Genomic DNA, 26,981 nt, shown 5'->3' with positions numbered 1-26,981 from the left:
CTCTAATTTTCTTGAAGAGATCTCTAGTCTTTCCCATTCAATTGTTTTCCTCTAGTTCTTTGCAGTGACCACTGAGGAAGGCTTTCTTATCTCTCCTTGCTATTCTTTGGAACTCTGCATTCAAATGGGTATATCTTCCGTTTCTCCTTTGCCTTTTGCTTCTTTTCTTTTCTCAGCTATTTGTAAGGCGTCCTCAGACAACCATTTTGCCTTTTTGCATTTCTTTTTCTTGGGGATGGTCTTGATCACTGCCTCCTGTACGATGTCATGAACCTCCGTCCACAGTTCTTCAGGCGCTCTATCAGATCTAATCCCTTGAATCTATCTGTCACTTCCACTGTATAATCGTAAGGGATGTGACTTAGGTCATACCTGAATGGCCTAGTGGTGTTCCCTACTTTCTTCAATTTAAGTCTGAATTTGGTAATAAGGAGTTCATGATCTGAGTCACAGTCAGCTCCTGGTCTTATTTTTGTTGACTGTATAGAGCTTCTCCATCTCTGGCTGCAAAGAATATAATCAATCTGATTTTGGTGTTGGCCATCTGGTGATGTCCATGTGTAGAGTCTTCTCTTGTGTTGCTGGAAAAGGGTGTTTGCTATGACCAGCGTGTTCTCTTCGCAAAATTCTGTTAGCCTTTGACCTGCTTTGTTTTGTACTCCAAGGCCAAATTTCCCTGTTACTCCAGGTATCTCTTGACTTCCTACTTTTGCATTCCAGTCCCCCATGATGAAAAGGACATCTTTTTTGGGCGTTAGTTCTAGAAGGTCTTGTAGGCCTTCAGAGAACCATTCAACTTCAGCTTCTTCAGCGTTACTGGTTGGGGCATAGACTTGGATAACTGTGATATTGAGTGGTTTGCTTTGGAAATGAACAGAGATCATTATGTCATTTTTGAGACTGTATCCAAGTACTGCATTTCGGACTCTTCTGTTGACCATGATGGCTACTCAATTGCTTCTAAGGGATTCTTGCCCACAGTAGTAGATAAATGGTCACCTGAGTTATAGTCACCCATTTCAGTCCATTTTAGTTCACTGATTCCTAAAATACTGATATTCACTCTTGCCTTCTCCTGTTTGACCACTTCCAATTTGCCTTGACTCATGGACCTAACATTTCCAGTTCCTAAGCAATACTGTTCTTTACAGCATCGGATTTTACTTCCATCACCAGTCACATCCACAGCTGGGCGCTGTTTTGTTTTGGCTCTGCCCCTTCACTCTCTCTGGAGCTACGTCTCCACTCTTCTCCAGCAGCGTGCTGGGCACCTACCGACCAGGGCAGCTCCCCTTTCAGTGCCACGTCTTCCTGCCTCATCACCACCCCACACTAACCCAGACGGTGCAGCACCAGTGCAAAGACAAGGGCACCAACAGAACACAGCTGAGTGCAGAAAGAGACCCACACTCACTCAGATGGACAACTGGTTCCCAACGAAGTGTCAGAGGCAACTGAGCGGAAGAGAGTTCTCAAGCAGTGGTGCTTCAATGATTGGTTACCAGATGCCAAGAAATAAAGTTCAATTCATACCTCATACTTTATACAGAAATTAACTCAAAATAGGTCATAGACCTAAGTATAAAGCTTTTAGAAGAAAACACAAGGGATAATCTTTGTGACCCTGGTTAGAGGAAGACTTAGTATATATGACACCAAAAGCACAATCCATAAAAGAAAATTTGGTAAATCTGATTTCATCAAATTAAGACTGTCTGTACTTTCTAAAATATTGGTAAAAGAATAAAAAGACAAGCCACTGAATGCGGAAAATATTTTCAAATCACATATCTTGAGAAAGAACCTTTATCCAGAATATGCAAATAGCACAAAAAACTCAACAATATGAAAATCACCCTAATTTTTAAAATGAGCCAAAGATCTAAATAAATATTTCATCAAAGAAAATATACAGACGACAAATGAGCACATTAGTCATCTGGGAAATTCAAGTTAAATTCACTATACACCTATTAGGAGGGCTGACATTAAACTGACTGACTGTACCAAGTATTCGTAAAGATGCAGAGGAACCAGAGTTTTCATGCACTTGCGATGGAGACATAAAAAACAGCATGAGCACTTTGCAACAGTCTGGCCACTCCTTTAAAACTGAAGTGCACACCCAGGCATCCCATTCCTAGTAACAGTTACTACCCAAGAGAAATGAGTCTAAATTCATACAGAGACTTTAGGTGTGAATGTCCATGGCAGCTTCATTTATAATAGTAGCTAGACGCTGTAAACAACCCAAATGTCCTTCAATGGGTGAACAGAAAAACAAACTGTGATACATACAAACACGGCAATAAAAGAAAATGAGCTACTGGCACATACAAGATGGATTAACCTTAAATACAATGAGTTAAAGAAACAAAAATAGTTCATAGCAAGTGATTTTACTCACAAAAAGTTCTAGGAAATGTGAACTGCTTTTACTGTGACAGAAAGGCCAGTGGTTGCCTGGGGACACTGGGGTCGGGGAGGTGGGGGGCGGTGTGAAGGAGGGACTGTCCAGGGCCAGAAGGAAGCATCTGAGGGAGACAGGCCTGCTCGCCGCCCTGACTGCAGTGACAGACTCACAGCCATACACAGTAAGGCAAAACCTACCAAACAGCACACTTTAGATGAGCACAGTGTACGACACGCCAGTCCATTTATTTCAATAAAGCTGTTAAAATGTGTTTAACAGGCTTCACACTATATCCTCCAAACCGTGCATGGGTGTATTAGTGTCTGGCTGTGCCAAATAGATTTAATTAGAAATTCTTTATTTCTGTACTTGCTGTTGTGGTATGAGTCCCATTTTGCAGGATTTCTGAGTTCCTATCATATTCCTAACCCTACAGAGTACTGTAAGAGTTACAAGCAGGTATGTGTGGCATTTATTTCCTTCAGCACGACTAAAGTCCCTGTGCAGCTGAGTAAAATGGAAAACTCAACAGCACACGAGGTCCTCGCTGCACACACATGTCCTAAACGCTGCACGCAGACACTGGGCACACCCGACCACGACTTTCCTTAAGGAGACCACAGTTTCGTGGAGCAAAACGTGAGCAGTCAGAACACAGTGATGAGTGACATGGCAGATGTGCAGAGGACTGAGAGAAGTGTTACGGGAGTGTGCAGGAGGGAGCTTAAAGGGGGAGAAGTTCAAGGAAAACTTTATCTGTGGAGTTAATGGCTGAGATGACTCTCAAATGACATGTTAGGTTATGCCAGGGAATCGGTGGTGAGGAAATTATTCACCACAGACAAAGTAACACATTCAACGACATAATGGACGGAGCTGTGTGTGCTTCCTATCCCAACACATCTGAAGAGCACCCCTGGTACAACCTGAACCAGGCTGAAGCAGGACACACAGGTGGGGCTAGGTATAAAGGTCGTGCTGTGCCACCTTACAGAGGCTGGAGATTAATCTAAGGGCAGAAGCCTCTGAAGCACTGGGAGTAGGAACACATTTCCACTGTAGGAGAAAGAGGGGTGCTGGGCCAGCCGTCAGAGCGAGGGGTGCTGGGCCAGCCGTCAGAGCGAGGGGTGCTGGGCCAGCCGTCAGAGCGAGGGGTGCTGGGCCAGCCGTCAGAGCGAGGGGTGCTGGGCTAGCCGTCAGAGCATGAGCAAACGCTGGGAGGGGAGAAGGGAGAGGGGCGGAGGATGTGCCCCAATAGGATGAGCCCAAGCAGACGTAAACCAAGCCACATTATTATTAAAACATCAAACATTAAAGAAAGGCTCTGAAAAGCAGCAAGAGAAAGACAACTAGTCACATTCAAGGGAACCCCCACAGTTCAGCTGGCTTTTCAGTATGACCTTTACAGGCCAGAAGAGCCTGGTATAATATATTGAAAGTACTGAAGGGAAAAAGACTTAAAACCGAGAATACTCTAACCAGCAAGATTATTAGAACTGAAGAAGAAATATTTCCCAGATAAGCAAAAGCTAAGAAAGTTGGTTCATCATCACTAAACTGGCTTAACAAGGGACTTCATTACAGGGAAAAGAAAAAGCCATAACTAGAAACCAGAAAGTTAGAAAAGAAAAAAGCCTCGCTGGTACAGGCAAACATAAAGGTACCAGGTCAGGGGCCTAAAAAGCTCGCGGGCGCGCACAGGCATCTCTGACTCTCTGCGGCCCCATGGACTGCAGCCCACCAGACTCCTCCATGTACAGAATCTTCCAGGCAAGAATACGAGAGTGTGGAGAAGGAAATGGCAGCCCACTCCAGTACTATTGCTTGGAAAATCCCATGGACAGAGGAGTCTGGTGGGCCACAGTCCATGGGGTCACAAAGAGTTGGACACGACTGAGCACGCCAAGTTTATAAAGATATTGATTCTCTTACTTCATTGAAGGACTTTTATTATTTCTTTAGGACAGATTCTTAGAAATGAAATTACTAAGTGAAACATATGCAAATTTTTAAGACTTTGAATACACATTGCTGGATTTTCTTCCAGAAAGTCTCTTCTATAAACATGTACACCCTGCTTCATGTCTATCCCCTCCCTCCCTCTGGTATACCCTCCAGTACCAGGTATTTTCTTATTCTTTTCAAATTAGATAAGTGAAACACTGAAAAAAAAAAAGAATATGAGAGTGGGTCACCACTTCCTCCTCCAGGAGATCTTCCCAACCCAGGGATCGAGCCCACACTTCCTGCACCGGCGAGCAGACCCGTTACCACTGAGCACCTGGGAAGCTCCAATAAAGCCAGTATAAAGGGTAAAAACAAAAGTAGTGAAAACATCCACGCATAGTCAAGTGATCCACAAAACAGAAAGATACAAAATGTGACGTTAGAAACATGCAAGCGTGAGGAAGAGGAGGGCAAGACGCAGTGCTTTTAGAGACTGCTCAGCCTGACGCAGCCATCAGCTCAAAATGGAGAGGGTTGTTATGCGTGAGTGTCACAGCAGCCTCAAACACGCAAACAGGAAAAACACACAAAGGCTAAACAGAAGGAAATACAAACACAACATTAAATGAAGTCGTCAGATCACAAGGGAGGAGAAGAAACGAAGAAGCACAGACCTACCCCAAACCCAAAAACAATTAACAAACCGGTAATAAAAAAGTACCATAAAAAATTATTTTAAAGCAGATAGATGAGCTAAATGCTCTAATCAAAAGGCACATGGTGGCTAAAAGAAGAATTACAAGGCCCATATATATGCTACTCACTAGAGACTTACTTCAGGTCTAAAGGCACACACAGACTGAAAGAAAAGAGGTGGAAAACAGTATTTCATGCAGACAGAAATGAAAAGAAGGCTAGAGTAGCAAAACGCTAATTCAAAACATACATGCACCTCGATGGTCACCGCGGCACTGTTTACAACAGCCAGGATAGGGAAGTAACCTCAGTGTCCGCTGACAGATGGACAAAGGACGCGTAACACGTGCAACATACATATGGTCATATACATACAGTGCAACATTAGTCAGCCACTAGAAAACCCAGAAATCCTGCCCTCTGCAACACACGGGTGGATGGAGAGGTGGCGTGAAACAAGCCAGACAGACACAGACACCATATGATCTCAATTCTATGCAGAAACTAAAGACGAACCGAAATGAAAGCAGACACACAGACACAGAGGACAAGCAGGTTGAGGGGAGGCAAGTGAGAGCGCGGGTGCAAGAGGTGAAGGGGAATGAGGGGTGCAAGCCTCTCGTTATTAAATAAGTAAGCCACAGGGCCTTAATATGCTGCACAGAGAACATGGTCAGCAACACTCTGCACGACACATGCTCCCCCTAAGCTTCTCGTGGGGACCGATGCATCATGTACATAAGCATCAAATCACTGTGCGGAACATCTGAAACTAGTATTGTACGTCAGCTATGCTAAAAAAAATCAACAAATAAAAATTTAAGAAAAAAATTTACCCTTGGGATGAGATTACAAGTCAAGCCAGGGGTAAAGAGAACAGGCGCCAGCCACCATCTCGACCGAGCTGCAGCACAGGCCTATCGCTCCCCAGCCCTCTCCACTGCCCCTCACCTCTGGCCACGGCTGGCCCACTCCCCGTCTCTGCGGGTTTTCCCGCTCCGGATGCCCCATGTGAGAGGGGCCACAGACTAGGCAGCCTTCTGTGCCTGGCTTATTCCACTCTGCACAGTGGATTCTAGGGTCAAACACACTGGAGTATGTGTCCAATGCTTCATTCCTTTTTCTCTTTTTAATTTTGGTAAAACAAGTGTAACACAAGGCTGAAACAAGAATCCGACACACCTTTCACACGTGACAGAGGGTCTGACCTGTCTTTACAGAATGACAAGACTTGGAGAGGCAGAGCAAAGCTGGAGAGAGGGTTGTGGGAACAATGCGAGCCAGTGTGGGCTTGGAGATGGGAAAGTGTGCTTGTAAATATCAAATCAATTTTAGTCATGACTATTCATATACTACAAATGCATTCTGTCCCAATGTGAAGGCAATTTAACTTAGTATTCCAGATGAACTAATGTATGTGAATTTTAATACAAACTAAAGTTAAATATGCCAGCAAATTTGGAAAACTCAGCAGTGGCCACAGGACTGGAAAAGGTCAGTTTTCATTCCAATCCCAAAGAAAGGCAATGCCAAAGAATGCTCACACTACCGCACAATTGCACTGATCTCACATGCTAATAAAGTAATGCTCAAAATTCTCCAAGCCAGGCTTCAGCAGTACGTGAACCGTGAACTTCCTGATGTTCAAGCTGGTTTTAGAAAAGGCAGAGGAACCAGAGATCAAACTGCCAACATCCGATGGATCATGGAAAAAGCAAGAGAGTTCCAGAAAGACATCTATTTCTGCTTTATTGACTATACCAAAGCCTTTGACTATGTGGATCACAATAAACTGTGGAAAATTCTGAAAGAGATGGGAATACCAGACCACCTGACCTGCCTCTTGAGAAATCTGTATGCAGGTCAGGAAGCAACAGTTAGAACTGGACATGAAACAACAGACTGGTTCCAAATAGGAAAAGGAGTGCGTCAAGGCTGTATATTGTCACCCTGCTTATTTAACTTCTATGCAGAGTACATCATGAGAAACGCTGGGCTGGAAGAAGCACAAACTGGAATCAAGATTGCTGGGAGAAATAGCAATAACCTCAGATATGCAGATGACACCACCCTTCTGGCAGAAAGTGAAGAGGAGCTAAAAAGCCTCTTGATGAAAGTGAAAGAGGAGAGCGAAAAAGTTGGCTTAAAGCTCAACATTCAGAAAATGAAGATCATGGTGTCTGGTCACTTCATGGGAAACAGAAGGGGAAACAGTGGAAACAGTGTCAGACTTTGTTTTGGGGGGCTCCAAAATCATTGCAGATGGTGACTGCAGCCATGAAATTAAAAGACTCTTACTCCTTGGAAGAAAAGTTATGACCAGCCTGGATAGTATATTCAAAAGCAGAGACATTACTTTGCCAACTAAGGTCCGTCTAGTCAAGGCTATGGTTTTTCCTGTGATCATGTATGGATGTGAGAGTTGGACTGTGAAGAAGGCTGAGCGCCGAAGAATTGATGCTTTTGAACTGTGGTGTTGGAGAAGACTCTTGAGAGTCCCTTGGACTGCAAGGAGATCCACCCAGTCCATTCTGAAGGAGACCAGCCCTGGGATTTCTTTGGAAGGAATGATGCGAAAGCTGAAGCTCCAGTACTTTGGCCACCTCATGTGACAAGTTGACTCACTGGAAAAGACTCTGATGTTGAGAGGGGTTGGGGGCAGGAGGAGAAGGGGACGACCCAGGATGAGATGGCTGGATGGCATCACCGACTCGATGGACGTGAGTCTGAGTTGAACTCCGGGAGATGGTGATGGACAGGGAGGCCTGGCGTGCTGCGATTCATGGGGTCGCAAAGAGTCAGACACGACTGAGCGACTGAACTAAACTGAAAGTTAAATGAAAGGGAACTATAATCATAGTCCAAGAACAAACCTAAAGTGCTAATTTTAAAACAAGTGCAAGTTTCAGATCTCCAACAGAGACCCACGCACTCTCTTCCTAGAGAAAGCCTCCTGAGCCGGGGGCCTCCAGGGTGGTCTCAGTGCCACGTCCTCATCTGGAAAGTGAGCTCTTCCCTGGTGCTCTCAGGGCCTGCCAGGTGGCGCAGCTGTAAGGAATCTGCTTCAATGCAGGAGATGTGGGCTTACTCCCTTGGTTGGGAAGACCCTTTGGAGAAGGAAATAGCAACCCAGCCCAGTATTCCTGCCTGGAGAACCCCATAGACAGAGGGGCCCCATCAGCTATAGTCCGCGGGGTCACAAAGAGTTGGACACGACTGAGTGACTCACACTGGTGCTTCCGCTTGGGCTTCACTTCTCGCTTGGGCTTCACTTCTCGCTCTGCGCGACTCAAAGAAAAGAACGTGCGTTTAAAACCCAGCTCATCAACAACCCTTCACAACGAAATATTAAACTAAACTCATACACTCAACTCTCTGCTGTGATTACTTGATAAATAAGTCTGATTCTTTTCACTTTTCTTTTAGTAAAGGAAGTGGAAAGGCAGAGTGAATGTGAGACAATTTTTTTTCTCTGTTGGTGCTCTGTGACATGTGGGATCTTAGTTCCTGACCAGAGATCAAGCCCATGCCCCCTGAATAGAAGCACAGTCTTAACCCCTGGACCACCGATGTGAGAGCGATTAACAAGATGAAAACAGGCAGTGCCGCTAGGTGTTGGCACAAGATGGTAGAGGTATCCAACTCCCAACCCTCTGGTTTGGTGTGCTGTATAGAAAGTGCCTGAGGACTAAAAGGGAAGGACAAGGGGTGGGGAGAGAAAGAGCAGGAGGGGGTGAGGGCGGGAGGCAAGGAGCAGGGAGGGCAGACGCGCGCACAGGCGTGGATGGGTCCTGCTGTGGGAACGAGCCACGTGAGGAGCTGCGGGACGCCACGTGGAGGACAGGGCTGCGGCCGCCTGCCCCAGCTCAGGGAGGGCGGCGGGTTAGAGGAGCGGATCGGGGGGCAACTGTGTGGGTGAAGCTGACGGGCAATGAGATACAGTCGAAGAACGGCCGGAGAAGGAGAAAAAAAGGGGTGCCCAGAAATGAAGAGAGAGGAGATCTGAGAAGAGGGCTTACAAAGCGCAAGTGCGGCAGAACAATTAAGACATCAGCAAAACCCACACAGCTGGGCGACTCGGAGGCCACAGGTGATCTGAGCAGGAAGAGGTACGCACTCTGGTTTGAAATTCATTTTCAGCTGACTGAATTCTGGTACAAGAAACGAGTTCGAAACCTTCTCTTCTCCTAACTCCTACTGGGTGGACACTGAAGTTAGGAGTCACACAGAGTAATACCCAGGGGAGAATTTTCGATTTTCTACACAGTGCTGTGTCTCTGTGTGTGTGCCCAGAAAAAGACTCTAAATAACTGTCCACATGAGACTGGTTTTGGAAACTCTGAAGAGGGGACTGGGATTAAAAGTGGAGGTCACAACGAAGTCAAGCCTGAGAGCTAATTCTTAATATCCTTTATAAGTGGAATTTGCTCATGTACATACTTATTAAAAACTAATTTTAAAATAGAACTTCCTACAAAGAAGGAGACAGTCTGTTCCTCGGTCTCAATATACAGGTGTGCTCTTAAGTATTCTCAGCCAGGTTGGGAGGGTCTTGGTTCTCAGTGCAAACTATAACCTTACTGTGGTTTACATTTAAAAAACTACACCTTCCATCTTCCAACTGAATAATCCTAACTGAAATGATCTTCATATGAAAAAATATTTTATGTCAAATTAAAATTCGAGGGATTTGAATGTATGTCAACAGCCAGCTAAATTCTTTAGAATGTGTGGCCAACACAACCTTCTCTCAGGCAGGAGGGACTCTGAAATAAGAACAGCCTCAGAAGGGCGCGACATGTGGGCGCTGGGAACGAGAATGCTGAGGGAGTGAGCAGCAGTGACTCTCCGAAGTCTTTCAGACATTTGACACAGAATGCTCTCTCTTTACTATTAAAAACCCTAACTAGATATAGAAATTTATTGCTCAGTTATAAGACGACTATAATCAATCAAGAGTTAGTCACGCCACTCATTTATTGCTCTCTTCGATATGACAGGATATAATGAGGTCATACACAATTTTTTGCTAAGAAATTTTCAATACAGGGCTTAAGAGTTACTTTTACATGAAAGTCATAATTAGGAATATATACCATGATTTATACTTTTGAGTTCTCATTTGTCATGTCTAAGAATCGTTTCTTTCTGATTCACACTGGGGAGGGAAAGCTTGGGGTAAAGATTAGTAGTACATTCACAAAATCCAAATAAAGACCTCTCCCTTGAAGGACCAGCGTCTAAACATGCTCCCTCCATCAAGGAACAAAAGAGAATAATCCACTCCATCTCCTGCAGAATGATAGGCTAGAGGGGACCCAGATGAGAAATGCATGGAAATACCAAAAACAGATTCAGATTCCAGCTGACTTGGAAGAATGAGTCGGGGGTTTTTGTTTTAATAGAGTAAGCATCCATACAAATTTATATATATATATATCTGTGCTTGGGCCTTGAATAACTTAAAATTTACAAAAGAATTTTGAGATGAAACCATAACTATAAAAATAATTTCATAACAGAAATTAGTAACAGTATTTCAAAGCCTATTGGTTGTATCTGAGAAAACTTTTCCTGTTAGGAGATTTCAAATAAAGAATAAGGTAAAAGCTGTCAATCCCTCAGTTGTTTCTTAAGAATAACAAAGAATATGTCCGCAATCTCACAAAATTTATTCTCAAATTCACTGCTGCCTTTAAAATATTTTATTATGAAAAATCTGGACATCTATAGGTAATTTATTAGATTTGGCCCTCTTCTGTTTTCACTTTGTTAGTCAACCATCTCTAATCATCTTGAGAGTTCATTATATCAAAGAGTAAACTGATTACTAAAAATATGGACATCATAGCCTCAAAAACGTTGGAGTCTTCAAAAATTGCACACTATATATAGGCGGCAAAACAGCACTGTAGAAATCACATCCCCTGGCATGGCGTCACTTGTAAAAGGTTCTAAAGAGTTCGAATGAAAAGTCTCAAGCACAGATCCTTCATGTTTCCCATGGACAAAACACTATTCTTTCTATTAATTTCATTTGGCTAAGAATACATGGCCAAAATGCTCCTTACAACCTAATGCTTTGGTTAAGTGATATGCTTCTAAAATCTACTCAGTGGCAATTTTTAAAATTAGTACAAAACCTTCTCTATTTAAACATAAGAAGCTATTTCAGAGGAATTCTGTAATAAGTCTGTCGTATCACACCAGGCATTCAACTCTAAAGCTATATTTTACACTTACGACGCAGCAATAGCAATTGGCAAATTACACTGTTTAAAAAATATTTTCATTTTTGAAGCAAAAATATAATCAAATGAATTATTTATATAGGTTCAAAATATCTCTAATTTACAGTTAAAGTTATCATTACTAAAAATGATTAAAATAAGAGGAAAACCGCACTCATACAGGTAAATGATAATTCCCCCCGTTCCCTGGCTTCTTATTTAACTGAGAATGCTGGCTGAACTCACAGAAGCAAATGAGAGCACCCCAAGGTCAGGACTCCCTTGTGAGAGGCAATGAGAAAGAGCGAAAACTTTCACAGCTTGGAATTCGGTTGTTAAATACATCCTCTATTCTAGTCTTATAAGCTTTTCAGCTAGTAAATCAAAATCCCGTTATACACTAGGATAATATTCAAGACAATTCTCTATATTTTATCTTCTTAAAATCAAAGACTCAATTCTGAAGGGTTAATAGAGGAATGAAAAGTAACTCTCTAGTCTGCATTTCCCATAAGACTAAAATGAAGCTTTCTCTTTTAGTCTAGAAATGTGCTTTTTCAATACTGTGAAAAGCCTCTATGAATCTGTTTAACGTATTTATTTCTTTTCAGCTATTCAGTGCCACTGGGCATAACATGTAATGCAGTGTGTGTTGATATTTTGCAAAGCGCCACATGACTCACTGTACCCTAATACACTCCATTAATCCTGTTTGGACAGCTGGGGCCAGGCGTTTGTTAGCTGCATTTTAATTGTCCCATCTTTCTTTTTCTTCTTTTTATTTATCTCTATGGCAAACTACTCAGGAATTTAATGTGTTGATCTTCAAAAAGCACATTTTGCCATTAATTTGTTTTCTTTGTATTAAAATGGTACTCAGCATGTAATTTTCTTCCATAAAATCAGTATATGTTACTATTAACAATTAATCTTAAATAAGAGTGCACAGTGAATTTCATACAGGGTAAAATGGGAGGTTGGCTGTATCACAGAAACTGTTGGACTTCCGTAACACAAATGGCAGCAGCTACAAATCAACTTACAAAAGTGCATTTTTGGGCATTTTCAAGATTAGCACACGATAAGCAGATGTCAAAGCAATAACAAGTCCTATAACGCAAACACAAAGGAAATAAGACCTCCTAAGTAAATGAGCTTTGTGTTAGTCTGTGGAAAAGGCAGTCCCTTTTACACTTACACTTAGATACCACTTTTTACTAAAATACGGAATTCTCTGTAAGAATCATGAAGATCACTATGACGCTTATACTTTCTTGGCACAGCCTGAGTCCCTGAGAGCTATGAGTTTTGAATAAATAATGGAGGCAACATAAGAGCTAAAACAAAAGCAATTCAAAGTTACTTGCAATTTTTGTCACTAGCTAGTTGTGAAGGTTGAATAATGGGATTTTAAAAAATTATTTGTGAATACTCAAGTCAAAATCTTAAGACTAGAAAATGAAACAGAACTGCCTAGTGGAAACTTTTGTCTGAAATAATATTTAGCCAATAACTGAGAATATAGTCTACTACAGTGTTTTACAAAAGAACATCAAATGAAGACTTATTCAACTATTTCAAGGACAAAGTGGAAATGTTTTACTTTTAAAAGATGACCAAAATATTCTTGTACATCGAAAAATTAAGAAAACTCTATGAATGACAGCAAGTAAAAACTAAGGAGCTAAAGTATACCCTTTAAGTCCGTGCGGGCATGCCAGCGCCCTCAGACATCTCACCACTTCCAAGTCTGTGCCCCGGACATGAAAGCAGCGTAAAGTACGTTCTACAGAGTATCAGTTTTTTAAACCACATGCTAAATTATATGTTTTTAAAAACATTTCATGTAGGAAAAAATTAGTTTAATATTTTCTAGACATTAAACATTGTTTTATTCAAAACAAAAACTTAACAGTTTCCTCACTAGAGGACTCAAAAATTTAACCAGTCAGTGAAAAAAAATAAAGGCTACTGTTTGGAAAGGAATATTTCCAAGCATTTGAAAACAATCAATGGTCTTTATTTGATAAAAGTGCTTGTTTTGGTACAACCCTATATACAAATAAATTATAGAAGCAAAGATATAAAATAACGTGGGAGGAAATAATATATTTCAAAGAGTGATCTTTTGGGAAAAGTTTAGAAGTCTAGAAAGTTTAGAAAAGACACTTGAACAGACTTTACGTGAAAAGTTCTCATTTAAACTTACCCAGTGTTCTTGACATCACAGGCAGCGCAGAGCTCAAAACCAAGATTGACACACAATTCCCAATGATCTGTTATGAGAAACCAGGAAGAATATTGGGCAGCTACACAGTATACGCTTAAGTAAAATCACTCACATACTGGCAACTTACTGTACATTCTAGTTACCTATGGTACTTTGCTAACTTCTTAATGATACTATTCAATACAGAAAATAAAGAGAACCAGAAAGTTTTTCTACAAGCATTTAAAGTTCTACTGGTAAGTTCCAGAAGGTATTTACAGTACCTGACACAAAGAGAAAACTGCATTTTACATTACTGACAGAGGTTGCTGATTTCAAAAAGATTCACCTTTAAAGCCAAGACTACTGCTCAAGATATATAATATCTACTTCTAATGTAAACTAAGATTTAAAGCCAAAAAACTAGAAATCTAAAGCACCTAAATTCTAGCAATTCTATTTCAATATATCCTATGCTTATTCTTTCATATAAATAAAAGATGCCAAAAGCACAGATTAGTACTTATGTTTAATTATGCTAAATATCTCAAGAAGCTATAACATTTTAAATAGACAGATAAAGACATGTAAAAATAACATCTCCCCTTTAGAATATGCTGAAAATAAGGAAAATCTGATAAAAGAAGCCAGCCGCTCCTGTGATTCTTCATTGTCAGCCTGTGGGAATATTTTACAAATGCAGTCTCTATATAAGATAACAGCCTTTGTTACTCAGAAGCCAATGACATATTGTAGAAAGCCAAATTAGCCTCAGACTACACAATGTTTCTGAACAGAACTCTTCCGTCTTGCTTTAATTATTCAAATTTGAAATACTTTGTCTCTACTACTTGTAGCAACTGAGTTCTTCAGATTTCAAACAAGCTCCCTGAAGTACAGTCAGCGCAATCAAAGTTACTCATTAGCAATACGTTTTCTTTGCAGGAAAAAAGGGTCCTTTCAGGAGCCTTCTATAGCTGGTTAACAAGCTCTGCGGTTCTCTGCATTTACAAGTGAATGGACACCATCCAAATTAAACAGAGCACATCCTTTTCCCACTCATTCAGCATTTTGAAAATCTTCCAGTGTGTGTTTACGCAACTTACAAACAAATACCTAGAACCGCAAATGAACCATTCAGGGCGATCACTAAATAAAACAGTCCGCTTGTCTTGGAAGGCAAAAGAGGGGCACAGCCACCTCAGACTCAGAAGTGCCTTACCTTTGTCATAGTCGTGTCATCCTTCTTGGGAATAAAATTTCCAAAAAATCGGAGGCTGTAGAAGCCGACGACAGAGGACACCATAAGATAGCTGTGAGAATCAAGGAAAAAACTCTCCAAAGAACATTTCCTCGAGTTCTCAACAGGCCCACAGGAAAACAAAACAGAATGCCACCTGGAGTGCTTCAGGAAGACTTAACTTGTTTTTCTTCCAGGAAAGTGTCTTAGTGAATTACCACTGTCCCAGAAAACTTGTTAACAGACAGAACTTCAGTTAAAGAAAGGATACAAAATCAAAATGATTTCAAGCGCAGCTCCCACAAAACCAAAAGCAGAAAGAGAAGCATTTCCTATTCCAGGCCCCTGGAGGGGGGAAAAAACACTTTTCAGAATTCAGTGACACTATTACATTTGGTTTCCCTAAAATTGCTGTTTCATAAATATAGACAGTTGAAATTAGAAATGTTTAATACCCTGGGATAACATCTAGACTTTCAAAGGAGAATAAAACACGGCATGAGGCTGAATTCACCAAAGAAACCAGCCACATGTTAACACTTCACAAGCTCAAACATTTCTGTTTCATCTCAAATATAATTTGAGTCGCTTATCAAAATAACATGATTACGTGCGTGTGCGTGCGTGTGTGTCCAACTCTTTGTGACCCCATGGAATTTCCTAGATGAGGATCTAGACTGGAGTGGACTGCCATTTCCTCCTCCAGGGGATCCTGCTGAACCAGGGATTCAACCCACTCTCCTGAGTCTCCTGCATTGGCAGGTAGATCCTTTATCTGCGTTTATTGTTAAATCCTAAATACTCTTGGGAAAAAAAAAAATCTTTAAATATAATAGTACAGTAAGAATAGAACATGTAATTGTCTGAACCCTGAGGCAACATATACAGTATACAATTAAAGTTCGTCAGGAGTAAGCTAAGCAACGGGAGACAGTGAACGCACGCATCCTGTTACTACTTCTGAAATTCAGTTTCATCTCCCTAAGGAATTCAGGGATTTTATTAACACAGATTTTTCAAATGCAACGCTGCACATTGCTTCCTAAACATTATATCTATTCGCAAAATCCACCTTTATCTGGAACTTAACAAAACAAGCAAGAAAAGCGGTATTTATTAAAAGGCCAGAAAGGCAAAAAATCATTTCCTACTGAAGCAGGGACAATTTTTTCCTAAGCTTACTAATTAAAGAAACTCTCTGAATACGAACTACTATTCTGGTATCAGCTTCAATGACATGTAACAGATATACAAGGATAATTAGGAATATAAAGTCAGCCTAATGAAAAAAATAATAATAAATAACATTATACATATTATTTATACAACCTAATTTAGGCATACAGAAGTGAGAATACTCACTGAAAATTCATACATAAATAAGGTAAGGGACAAAGAATTTGTCAACTTCTGTCAATCTTTTGAAGAAAAATAAATAATGCTAATAGAAATCTTATTAACTCGGATGGAAAACACCTTGGAAACATTCTCTGTCTCAAGAGAAGGCCTACAGGCAGGATTAAGATGCTCTGATTTTATTACACAATCATAAACAGAGCCTACCATGTGTATGTCCCTGTCTACCATGCATGAAGGGAATGGTACAAGTGTGTCGTGGGGCTCGGCCCTTACCCAGGGTGCACTACATGAAACTGGGTTAGAAAGAAGCCGGAGGTCAACACGGTAGAGGACTCCCTGCTCAATCGCTGGACCTGTGTCTAAACAGTGACGAGGACGAGGCTGTGGGTGGGAGAGGGCTGCTCCCTGTTGCTGTCGGTTGGTGGATCAGGAACCTGGAGCAAGCTGGGAGGCTCCAGCAGCGAGAGGTGACCAGGCGCTGAAGGGGCTGGGGGCAGGGAGTTAAACTGAAAATACTGCCCAAAGAGTTCACTTCTGCATCTTGGACTGAAGGAAAGGAATTAAGATAAACGTTGGCTTTCTTCTGTGAGACAAAAAGCGGGTCATGTGGTGCAGAGGGAGTGGCGTGTAGGGAAGCGAAGTCTGCTACCCCAAAAGGCATCTCTCTGGCAAGGGTCACTTCGGGCTGATTGTTTTTAAGAAACAGAAGACAGCCGGCCTTCCACTTTAGCCTGCTTCCGCTTCACCCCTTAAGTGCCTGAAAGAGTGTGGACAGAGGCCCTGGTCCCCGACGAGCACCATCGCCAGGCCCTCCAGGGTCAGGGCTGAGTGTGGTCCCAGGAACCTGGCAGGACCTGGAGACCACAGTCTGTTCTGGGTCCAGTTGTTTACCAAACGGCTGCTTCTCCATCTCCAGGAGAACTGCCTTCATTCCCCTTGAAGTCCCAAGCCCCTACCCTCTTCCTCTCTAAGATGGAATAGAAGCCTCAGTCGCCCAGCTTGTCCTGGGGTCTCATTATTCTTACAGCGCTCCCTTATACACATAATTGAATAGTTTTCTTCTGTTAATCTGTCTCATTTCAATTTAATTCTTAGACCAGACAGAAGATCCTAGAAAGGGTTAAGGAAAATTTTTTCCCCCCAAAGAATGAAAAGTCTGGAAAAGTTTTGAAGTCATTTCTATAGGGAAATGGCAAAGGTGCTAACTTCAAACAGGATAATAAAATGTCAAAATGTAAAGGCTACTTTAAGTATCCAAAGGTTTATAAAGACACCTAGAAAAAGAAAGGCTTATATGAGTATTTAGTGGGAACTACTTTCCATATAGAAAATATATATAAATAGACTAACTTCTAGAATTTAATAAAATCATTAATTTTTTAAAAAGAAAAAATTAAGTCAATTTGTGAAAAGAGGTACCTATGACTCCCTCCAGCAACTGAACATTTTGACTCAAGTTCACACAATGTCTAACTCTTCTGAAGCATGAGTCCTTACAACCATATTTGGATCTTTCGCAAACTCAATGAATCCATCTAATAAACTCCTTCAGTTCAGTTCAGTCGCTCAGTCGTGTCCGACTCTCTGCGACCCCATGGACTGCAGCACGCCAGGCCGCCCTGTCCATCGCCGACGCCCAGCGCTTACTCAAACCCATGTCCATAGACTCGATGATGCCACCCAGTCATCTCAACATAGACTCTTTCTATTTCACCATTTCAATATACATTTTCATAAAGGATCACAATGTGAATTTTAGTAAAACAAAGATAAACTCTAATAAAAAGTATAAAAGGAAACTCTGATACTTGACACAAGGCCCAGACAATCTACAATAAGAAATCAGAAACAAAAGACATAGTTTATAAACACTGTTTATGAAAGCTCTTGCATAAAGCAGTTCATACAGCTTGAAGTGCATATATACACGAAGGCGGGTGCTTTCATCCACCTGTTTGAAACACTCAGGCCACACATGGATACTTCATCAAAAGAAAGACAGTAAGTGCTTTACTTTACCCTTGTTCCCTTTGGCATTGCTGTTTCATCGACCAACAGGCAAAGAATATTACAAGCCACCAAGAGGACAGAAATGGACTACAACAGAAAAAGTAAGCCATCAGTTCTGAATCTCAAAGACATTTTGCCAATATACATATATTAAAATCTCAGTAACCAACCAAATGTATGCTTCAACATAGAGGAAAAGCAGTAAAATTCTACATATAAACCTGAAATAATGAGACCATAAAATTTTCAGAATAAATTCTCAAAAATTCTGCAAAGTACTGTAATCTCAAAGCTTAAGACAAAAGCTAGTAACATAGGTCCATTTATTAACCAATTTCACCAACTGCACATACTTAACAGATGGTTAAAGTGTTATCAGAACGAATGCAGTAATCTTCACGCCCTATCACAGAGCTTGAGCCGGGCATCAGCAACACCAGGTCTCTTCCTAATTTTCAATTGAAACAAAAGAATGAACTTCCTGCTTTTATGAGGAACAGATAATCTTGAGAACTTTTTAAAAATTCCCCTTAATTTTAATTCTTGCTCTATTGAGCTTTTACCAAAAAAAACAGCATACATGGATTTTAAGCCTGTTGACAGAAAATCAGTTGACCTGAAAACATTTAGCTAGGGGAATTGCCATACACAAATGCTAAAGTAAATAGAAAATAATTTGCTTTATTTAACAGCAAATGAACCCTTACTGTCTCAATGAGGAGAAGAACCATAACCGCAGGATACACCAAGTTTCTCTCCCATGCTGAAGCCTTTTTGCGCCTCTCTATTCGAAGGAAAAACAAAATAGAGTGAACTTTTCAGCAATTTCTAAAAACTCTCTCCAGATTTACATTTTCATTCCCTACTGCTACAACCAGTATTATTTTTACATAAATATTTTCCTAAAGCCATAAATTGTTTTGAATTTTCTTTCACAAACTACTTTTAAAACCAGTTTGCTACATTAAATACAGCTCAGTCCTATGATGCTCAAATCTTAACACCACTAAGTGAAGTGAAAGTTGCTCAGTCTTGTCCAACTCTTTACAGCTCCATGGACTGTAGCCCGCCAGGCTCCTCTGCCCATGGAATTCTCCAGGCCAGAATACTGGAGGGGGTTACTGTTCCCTTCTCTAGAGGGATCTTCCCAACCCAGGGATCGAGCCCAGGTCTCCCGCACGGCAGGCAGATTCTTTACTGTCTGAACCACCAGGGAATGCTGCAAGACATTTCAATTATTAATGAAATATAATGTGGATATACAGCTTACTCCTGAAAATACAGTGATCTCTGTATTTTTTTTTAATTTACATATTTACATACTGATAGTCTGACATACTGGCAGAGATCTGGAGTACCAGGTAACATGGGTAAGAATCCCCTTTAATCTCACACCTAAAGATAAACACTCCCGGTTTCCTAAAGGCTGGAAGCAAAACTCTAGTGACTAAGTCTACCTTGTATCACCCCAATCCTTATGCCACAACTGGAAAAGCTGGATCACATTTAATTTTTTAAAAAGCAGTGTGTGTGAAGAGATCAGAGAGCTGCCATGATGACGGAAGCTGAGGGCCATTCTCTGCCAGGTGAGCTGACGGGGGCCTCGGTGCGCACCACGCTCCCTCGCACAGCGCTTTCCAAACAGACCCACAAAGCTCGGGGATAACACAGACGCTGAGGGCAAAGCTTCTAGCATGCTCAACAGAGCCAGTGAGACACAGGAGGGCTGGGAGCTACCAAGGCGGCCAGAACTTGAGAGGCTGTGCTCAGAGGGAAAGGAAAGAGCAAACGCCCTCAGCTACTTTCCCCTTCAAGGCGTCAGCGGCTCAGAGGCTGAGAAGAGGAACCTTAGGTGGCAGGAGGAGGCAGAGAAGCCGAGCACCGCCGCTGTCAGGCTTACACTGCGTGAAGAAGACGCGGCCAGAGTCGGCAGCAGGACAAGCAGGCTTTCAGCTGGACCAAGGGCAAGCTGTACCCAAGGAGGAAGGACAGATCGGAAGCAGACAGGCCCTCACGAAGACCAAAACCCAGTCTCAAATGACTTTAAGCCCAGACAGACTAGATGACCTGTCCGTACCCTAACTGCCCCTACTCTAACTCTAACCAGAAGTGAGAGTAAATCCTCTCAATAAGAACAAAGCATCATGCAGAGTCTCTCTCTACAGCTTTAGATGACAAGTGCTACCAGGAGGTAGGACAGAGAAAAAGAAGGCAACAGAAGCAGACTTTCAGCAGATCCTGACGCTGGACATAGAAGAAAACAGCTTTACAGCAGCTATTAATAACTGATACGCTCAGCATAAGCGACAAAATGGAAACTGTCACAATTTCAATCAAGAAAAATAACCAAATGGAAATTCTAGAACTGGAAAACACTGTAACTGAAGTTCAGGGTTCAACAGATAGTTCCGACAACAGTTGTAACATGGCTGAAGAGAGTGAAATGGAAGAGAGATCAGTAGAAAGTATCAGACCAAAGCACATAAACTAAAAAGGACAGAGAGCGGCAAATGCAGGGTGAAAGGCCAGCACGCTGCAGCTGCGGTCTGGGGAGACAGAGGGCAGGGACGGCTGCAGTGCCTGCTGAGACCATGACCAGCAGCTGCCCGAGCGGGTGGAAGGCCTCGAGCCACACTCCGAAATGCCCCGGATCTCAAGAAGGGTACATACGAAGGGGAGAAGGCACTCAAAGACAGGAGGAGCAGAAGACTGCTACCAGAAACAGTACAAGTGAGAGAGAGTGGAGTGACGTATCTGAGCAGCAGCATCTACGAAAACTCATTTTGTGCACATACAAAACAGCGACTAACAAAGTGAGTAAGTCCATGCTCATCCTCCCTCCAAACTAAAAGACGTTCTTCATTAATGGTTTTAGGCAGACTGAAAGCTTGTAACACAGAGATTTCGTAACTTTTAAAAGTATTACAGACTACAGTAAAGTCTTTAATAAGAAACAAAGTCCCAATACATAAGTCGAGGAAAAAAGGAAAAAAATGTACAATACCTAATTTTTTCTTCAGAATCTTTACATTTTCAAGTTCTTGTTCCAACTCTGTTACATTATATTCCACCGATGAAGAGAGTCCTATGAAAGCAAGCACATTTTAGAAGTGGAACGGCAGGGCCCAGAACAGGCAGCCTTCATAGTTAATGAAAATACAAAAAACACACTGCCAATCCTGATTACTGATAATGAGAACAAAGGCTGCTGTGATTCACAGAAACATACATCCCCTTCTGTACCCCAAAAAACTTCCAAGTGCTTGCTGATTAAACACTACATGATTCCTAGAAAATGTCTTCTCTGGTAAAACTCTTATTTGATCTATTATTAATTTTTTAATTAATTACAAAAGTATCAAGTGCTTGTAATAAAGAGTAAAAGAAGATCAAAACTGCCTCCTCATCATCCCACCTCCCGAACGGGACAATCTGCCCGCAGCTTGGGTGAGGCTTTCTCCATCTGCAAGTACATACTCACAGATACGTATCTCATCATATTCACAGTCTTCACTATATATTTTATAAGAATAGGGAAAATCAGACATTATTTCACCACCTGCTTTCCTAGTTAATGATATGTCCATGCTGACAAATAGGCCCAACTTAACAGCTGAATAAATATTTGAGTATGGACATACGTCAATTTTATCCAGAATTATTCTGTTTATGAATATTCAGGTTTTCCTCATTTTTTTTTTGCCACTATGAACATTCTACTAGGCACATACAGCACATTCTGGTTTTATTATTTCTGTAGGACAGATTCTCAAAATTTAGACTGCAGAGTCAAACAATATGAGCATTTACAGTTTTAAAAGATATTTAAAGGTTACTTCCCCCTCAAATGTTGTGATTATAGTAAATTATCATAAAGATTTATATTTCTAGCAACACTTCATCATAACACGTCTGACATCAGATGATTTGGCCCAACTGTAGGCCAACATAAGTGCGATAAGCACAGTGCTCTGAGCACCCATTTTAGGTAGGCCAGGCTCAACTGTGTTTGGTGGGTTCGGGATTTTCAGCTTATGATGGGTTCATCAGGAGGTAACCCATCGTAAGTCAAGAAGATCTGTGCTCTCCAGTCTTCCCAGCAGTGGATACTGTGACTCCTGAAGTTTCGCCAGGATGAAGGGTAAATGACGTTTCCTCGGTGTGCCTCTGACGTGCATGCCCCATTCGTATTCTCTGCTGCTTCTCCAACGCTTTGTACAGCTCTGTGCGTGCAATGCTCAGTTGCTCAGTCGTGTCTGACTCTTTGCAGCCTTATGGACTGCAGTCCGCCAGGCTCCTCTGTCCATGGGATTTTCCCTGCAAGAATACTGGAGTAGGCTGCCATTTCCTTCTCCAGGGGATCTTCCCAACCCGGGGATTGCACCCACATCTCCTGCGTTGGCAGGTAGATTCTTTATCACTGAAACACTTGGGAAACTCATTTCTATTTTATTTACTAAATTCTGAAATGAGCAAACTAACAACCCTCCGCTACACCTGTACTTTGGTTGATTAGCTTTTTCTCAATTTTTAAGATTTTTTTTTCATTATGTATTTGCTAAGATTTTGGGGCTCCTATAAAACTGTAGCATGTCCCTCACAAATCCCACCTTTTATCATTACATCATGACCCCCACTGTCTTTAATGCTTTTCTTTATATTCATCTCTGCCTTTCAGACATCATATTGATAATTTTGATTAGCTCAATATTCAATGTCTACATTATTACAATACAAATTTTATCCACTGCTTACCCATGTAATATACTACCATTAGCTTTCTTTTCTTCCAAAACATTCTTTTTTACTCCCAGAATTAATCTTTTTTTCCATTTGGTTAGCTTTTTATGCACTTACCACTAATTAAAAGCTAAACTTTCCTCCCAAATGTCTTTATTTCCTCCAGCAGCTTGCAAAGAAAGATGAATGGGAGGTAATTTTTTTGAAACTATCCAAGTCAATATTAAAATTTGGTGAAACATAAATTAGTTTTTCATTTAAAAAACATAAATGATGACAAGGCGTGTGACTTACAGAGACTGAGATTCTCATCTTCTGTAGTCGTCAAGCAATAGTTAATGCAGGAAAACCAAGAAATTGCAAGGGAGCCTTTTCCTTTAGTGTTTACAGATTTATTATTATTTATTGCTAAGTTGCTTCAGTCGTGTCTGACTCTGTGCAATCCCATAGACGGCAGCGCACCAGGCTCCCCCATCCCTGGGATTCTCCAGGCAAGACCACTGGAGTGGGTTGCCATTTCCTCCTCCAATACATGAAAGTGAAAAGTGAAAGTAAAGTCGCTCAGTCATGTCCGACTCTTGGCAACCCCATGACTGCAGCCTACCAGGCTCCTCCATCCATGGGATTTTCCAGGCAAGAGTACTGGAGTGGGGTGCCATTGCCTTCTCCATTATTATTTATTAGCCAGGTCAAAACTACTTATCCATCAGGACTGTGATGCCATTGCTCCACCATCTGCCAGCTCCCAGTGATAGCTCTGAGCGGTGTGAAGCTCTTTTTCCTGCTGGGCCTGAGTGGGAACTGCTTCTCATTTCCCCCAAAGAACAGGTGGGCCCTTGTCCAGGTGTCGGGAGTCACTCTTGTGCCCCAGGCTGGGCCCTGGGAGAGCACTTTCAATCCCCGAGTTCCTGTCCTTTAGGACTGGGACATCTGCTTGATTTTGTCATCTCCTCCATCTCATTTTCTCTGCTCTCCCCACTTGGAATTCCTATTAGTTGGATGTTAGATGTCCTGAACTGGTTCTCTGATAGAATATTAACTCCACCTTATTTCTGCCCATTTTGACCTGTCTTCTTCATCTTCCAATCCTTTAGACATATCACCATTTCTCACTTTCAAGGAGCGCTTTCTTTCGCCAGCTGCTCCATTTTTTCAGAATCCTGGCCTTTCTCGTGGGCGCAGCCCCAGTCTCTCAGAGCACTGACGACAGGTTTGCTTGTCTGCATTCTCATCCTGTGCGTGCTCTGTTCTCCCCCAGCACCCTTTACTGTGTGTTTGTCTTGGTTCCTGCTTTCCTGGGAGAAGTCTTCCTCTTCAGTCTGGTGAGTCGGAGTTGTCTGTTCATACTTAGGAAGGAAGCATTAAAACGATAATTTGATTTGAAACTCTGCAATTGCGACAAGACTTCCTGGTGGGTGCTCCAGCGGGTTCTTCATGGGCACCCAACTGCTAGGAGCCTGGGAGGCTCTCCTGGACAGACGGAGTCCCCAGAGAAGACTCCTCTGATCTCCTTCTCAGGGTTTTAGGGCTCAGCTGTCCCAGCGAAGAGAGCCAGGCACCCAGGCATGTAGTCTGTAAGAACTCATCCATCCACCACTCCCTCGACCCATGCCCAGGCCACAGGTTCCCCTTCTCTGGAAAATAACTCTCTCTACTGCTGGGGTGGGGGAGAGGCAGTGCTCTGAGACCCTGGATAGAGGGGAGAGATGGGGGATCAGACTCTTTCATGAGCAGGCTTCTCAGCCAGTCCTCCTCGTCTTAATTTGTCCCATTCAGCCCCATTTTGGCAGGTGTCTGCTGCTGCCACTTTGGGGACTTTCAGGGGTTGGGGTATTAATCAAGGACAGATGGTGTAGGATTCAGCTTCCTGGGGTCTGCTGAATTAGTCACTTCTAAAATTCTCTCAGGTCTACTAAATTTCAAAACATCTGTGCGGCCTTCTCTGCTCAAGTTCCCCTTCTTCTAGGTCTGTGTCTGTCTGAAAACTCACCTCAAAAACAAGGAGGCAGCTCCATGTAACTGGAGGTTTGCACACAGAGCGGGCTGCAAGGCAGGTGTTCTAGCAGTGTGTCAGTGACCCCCAGGCCCTCAGCCCCGCTGCCCACAAGCTGGCTGGTGACCGAGAGTGACGCCCTCCCCCCTTTCACGTGATTTCACGGTCCCTGTTTACTTTCGTTTCCTTATCATTTCTTCTTTCCCCAGCAAGTGGAATTTCTGTTTATTCTTTTCCCTCATGTTAATTTGACACTTCAGTGGTTACTTTCTCATCCTGAGCACACAGACTTAAGACTTACATTTGTTTCAACATAAAACCCCACAGGGAAACCTTACTAGGTAACTGATCCCCCACCAAGGTGAAATTTCACAATGCTTTCTAGAAACCATTCTCTCACTGCTTTCCACCCACCCCTCCTAAACCATGGTTTGTGCTGAGGTGGTTTTAAAAATACTTAGTTTAAGATTATTACTACATTCTTCCATTGGTATGGAGCTACCATATCCTTAATGACTAGAATAGTACCTAGTCACTAAATATACTACTCTAAAATGAATAAATAAATGAATGCCTTTTTCTGTCCTAATAGGTACATGACATCTTTAGAAATGCATAAATTTTTAATTGCTACAGTCCCTGTGCCCTTAAGACTCCAGAGTACTCAATAATACTTAACAGGTGATACATGGGGAGTTTAATTCTTTTCTCTCTCTCCTTTGTAAGTGACTCTTCTATGTGAAAGCCAGTAAACCTTTTTTTATTATCATTATCATTATTCTTACAATTCACGAATCTAACAGGATAACTGGATCTTTTCAATTTCTTGCTATAATCTTACCTAGGACTCTGCGACCTTTTTGATGTACACTCAACGCTTTCCTCAGCTCATTGACTATTTCTTCTATTATTTATGTGCTTTTTTCCTGTTTTTTCCTCCTTCTGGATGTTACTGAGACGAGCTCTATCAGCTCTGTAGTCCACGTCTATTATTTCATTACTCATTTCCTCCTCTCTGCACTTTCCTTTCTCTCACTGGATTCTACCAGATGACTGATTCCGTTTTCAGAAGGACTGTATCATTTTTCCACTGCCGCTGTAACAAACTACCATAAACTCAGTGACTTGAAGCAGCACAGACGGCTTGCCCTCACTTCCGGAGGCGGGGCAGGACCGCGCCCTCTGCACACTCCAGGGAGAACCAGCCGCTGGAGACGGCCGGCTCTCCTGGGCTCGGGGGCCTTTCCTCGGGCCAGTCCACCCTCTGCTTCTGCGCCATGGCCCCTTCTGTGGCCGCCTGCCTCCTCGCTCACTCCTCACGCTGCTGTGATGACATGGTGCCTGCCCACCAGACCATCCAGGGTAATCGCAACCCGTCACTGAAGCAGTGCGCAGGCCCTGTCCCCCTGTAAGGAGACGTGCGCACAGGCTCCGGAGCGGAGGACCTGGACGCTTCCGTGAGACCCTGTTCTGTCTATCACAAGGACTAGCTCATCTCTCGTCTACTAAATTTTAAAACTTGTCCCCGCATTCTAGGCAGTCTTTTTTTCTGCTCTAGTGATATCTCTTTGATAACCTGTACCGCTCTGGGGGGCTGAGTACGAATTCTCCTTAGTCTCTCCCAACAGCTGACTCCAATCAGAAGCACGGTCTCCAGATGCTCACCTTGGCCCTCACGCTCAGCCCTGAGCAAACACCACGTCCAGATCTGCTGTCCTTGCTCCCTCACCCGTCTCCAGGCAAACCAGCCCTCATCCAGTGATGGACATCTGCAGGGCCAGTAAGTGCAGTTCTTGGGGACTAGGGATGAACCGGCCAGAAACACCGACTCGGGAGGAGGAAGACTCAGTGCTCTGGCGTCTCTCAGGGTACAAACAGCACTCCTTTCTTAAAGGGAGAGACTCAAGAGAGGGCTCAGGCCAATGGCACAAGGCCGCGCGGCACGCTAAGCCCTCCTGTGGAACCAGAAAGCTCCCGTCTGACCTGGGTTTCTAGGAAAGGGAAGGGCCGTCCCTCTGCACCTCCGTTCTCACCACTGCCCATCACTAAAGAGACAGAAACCCAATCCTCTCCCCTTTGCAGAACCTGAGGTCTTGAAAGCGCTAAAACGTTATACACTATATTTCCAGAACTCATGAGTTTTT

General features: G+C 42.5%; 1 protein-coding gene across 3 annotated transcripts in view; it reads right to left on the bottom strand.

Annotated features, from left to right (window-relative positions):
* Positions 1-26,981, bottom strand: part of LMBR1 (limb development membrane protein 1) — a 135,937-nt gene that overhangs the window by 16,306 nt on the left and 92,650 nt on the right. For 2 of the 3 annotated variants that reach the window (XM_018046643.1, XM_013963627.2), the window contains exons 10-15: positions 21,109-21,189; positions 18,812-18,888; positions 18,114-18,191; positions 15,007-15,080; positions 14,718-14,808; positions 13,496-13,562 (exon numbers count right to left, since the gene is read on the bottom strand). In XM_018046643.1, the coding sequence (XP_017902132.1) occupies positions 13,496-13,562; positions 14,718-14,808; positions 15,007-15,080; positions 18,114-18,191; positions 18,812-18,888; positions 21,109-21,189 (468 nt within the window). Of the gene's footprint in view, positions 1-8,295; positions 8,345-13,495; positions 13,563-14,717; positions 14,809-15,006; positions 15,081-18,113; positions 18,192-18,811; positions 18,889-21,108; positions 21,190-26,981 lie in introns of those variants that run through there. The other variant, XM_018046644.1, reaches the window with a different exon arrangement.

The sequence above is a fragment of the Capra hircus genome, chromosome 4 (genome assembly GCF_001704415.2).
Source record: "Capra hircus breed San Clemente chromosome 4, ASM170441v1, whole genome shotgun sequence".
In the NCBI taxonomy this organism is placed as follows: domain Eukaryota; kingdom Metazoa; phylum Chordata; class Mammalia; order Artiodactyla; family Bovidae; genus Capra; species Capra hircus.
This window is presented reverse-complemented; position numbering and strand designations above follow the sequence as displayed.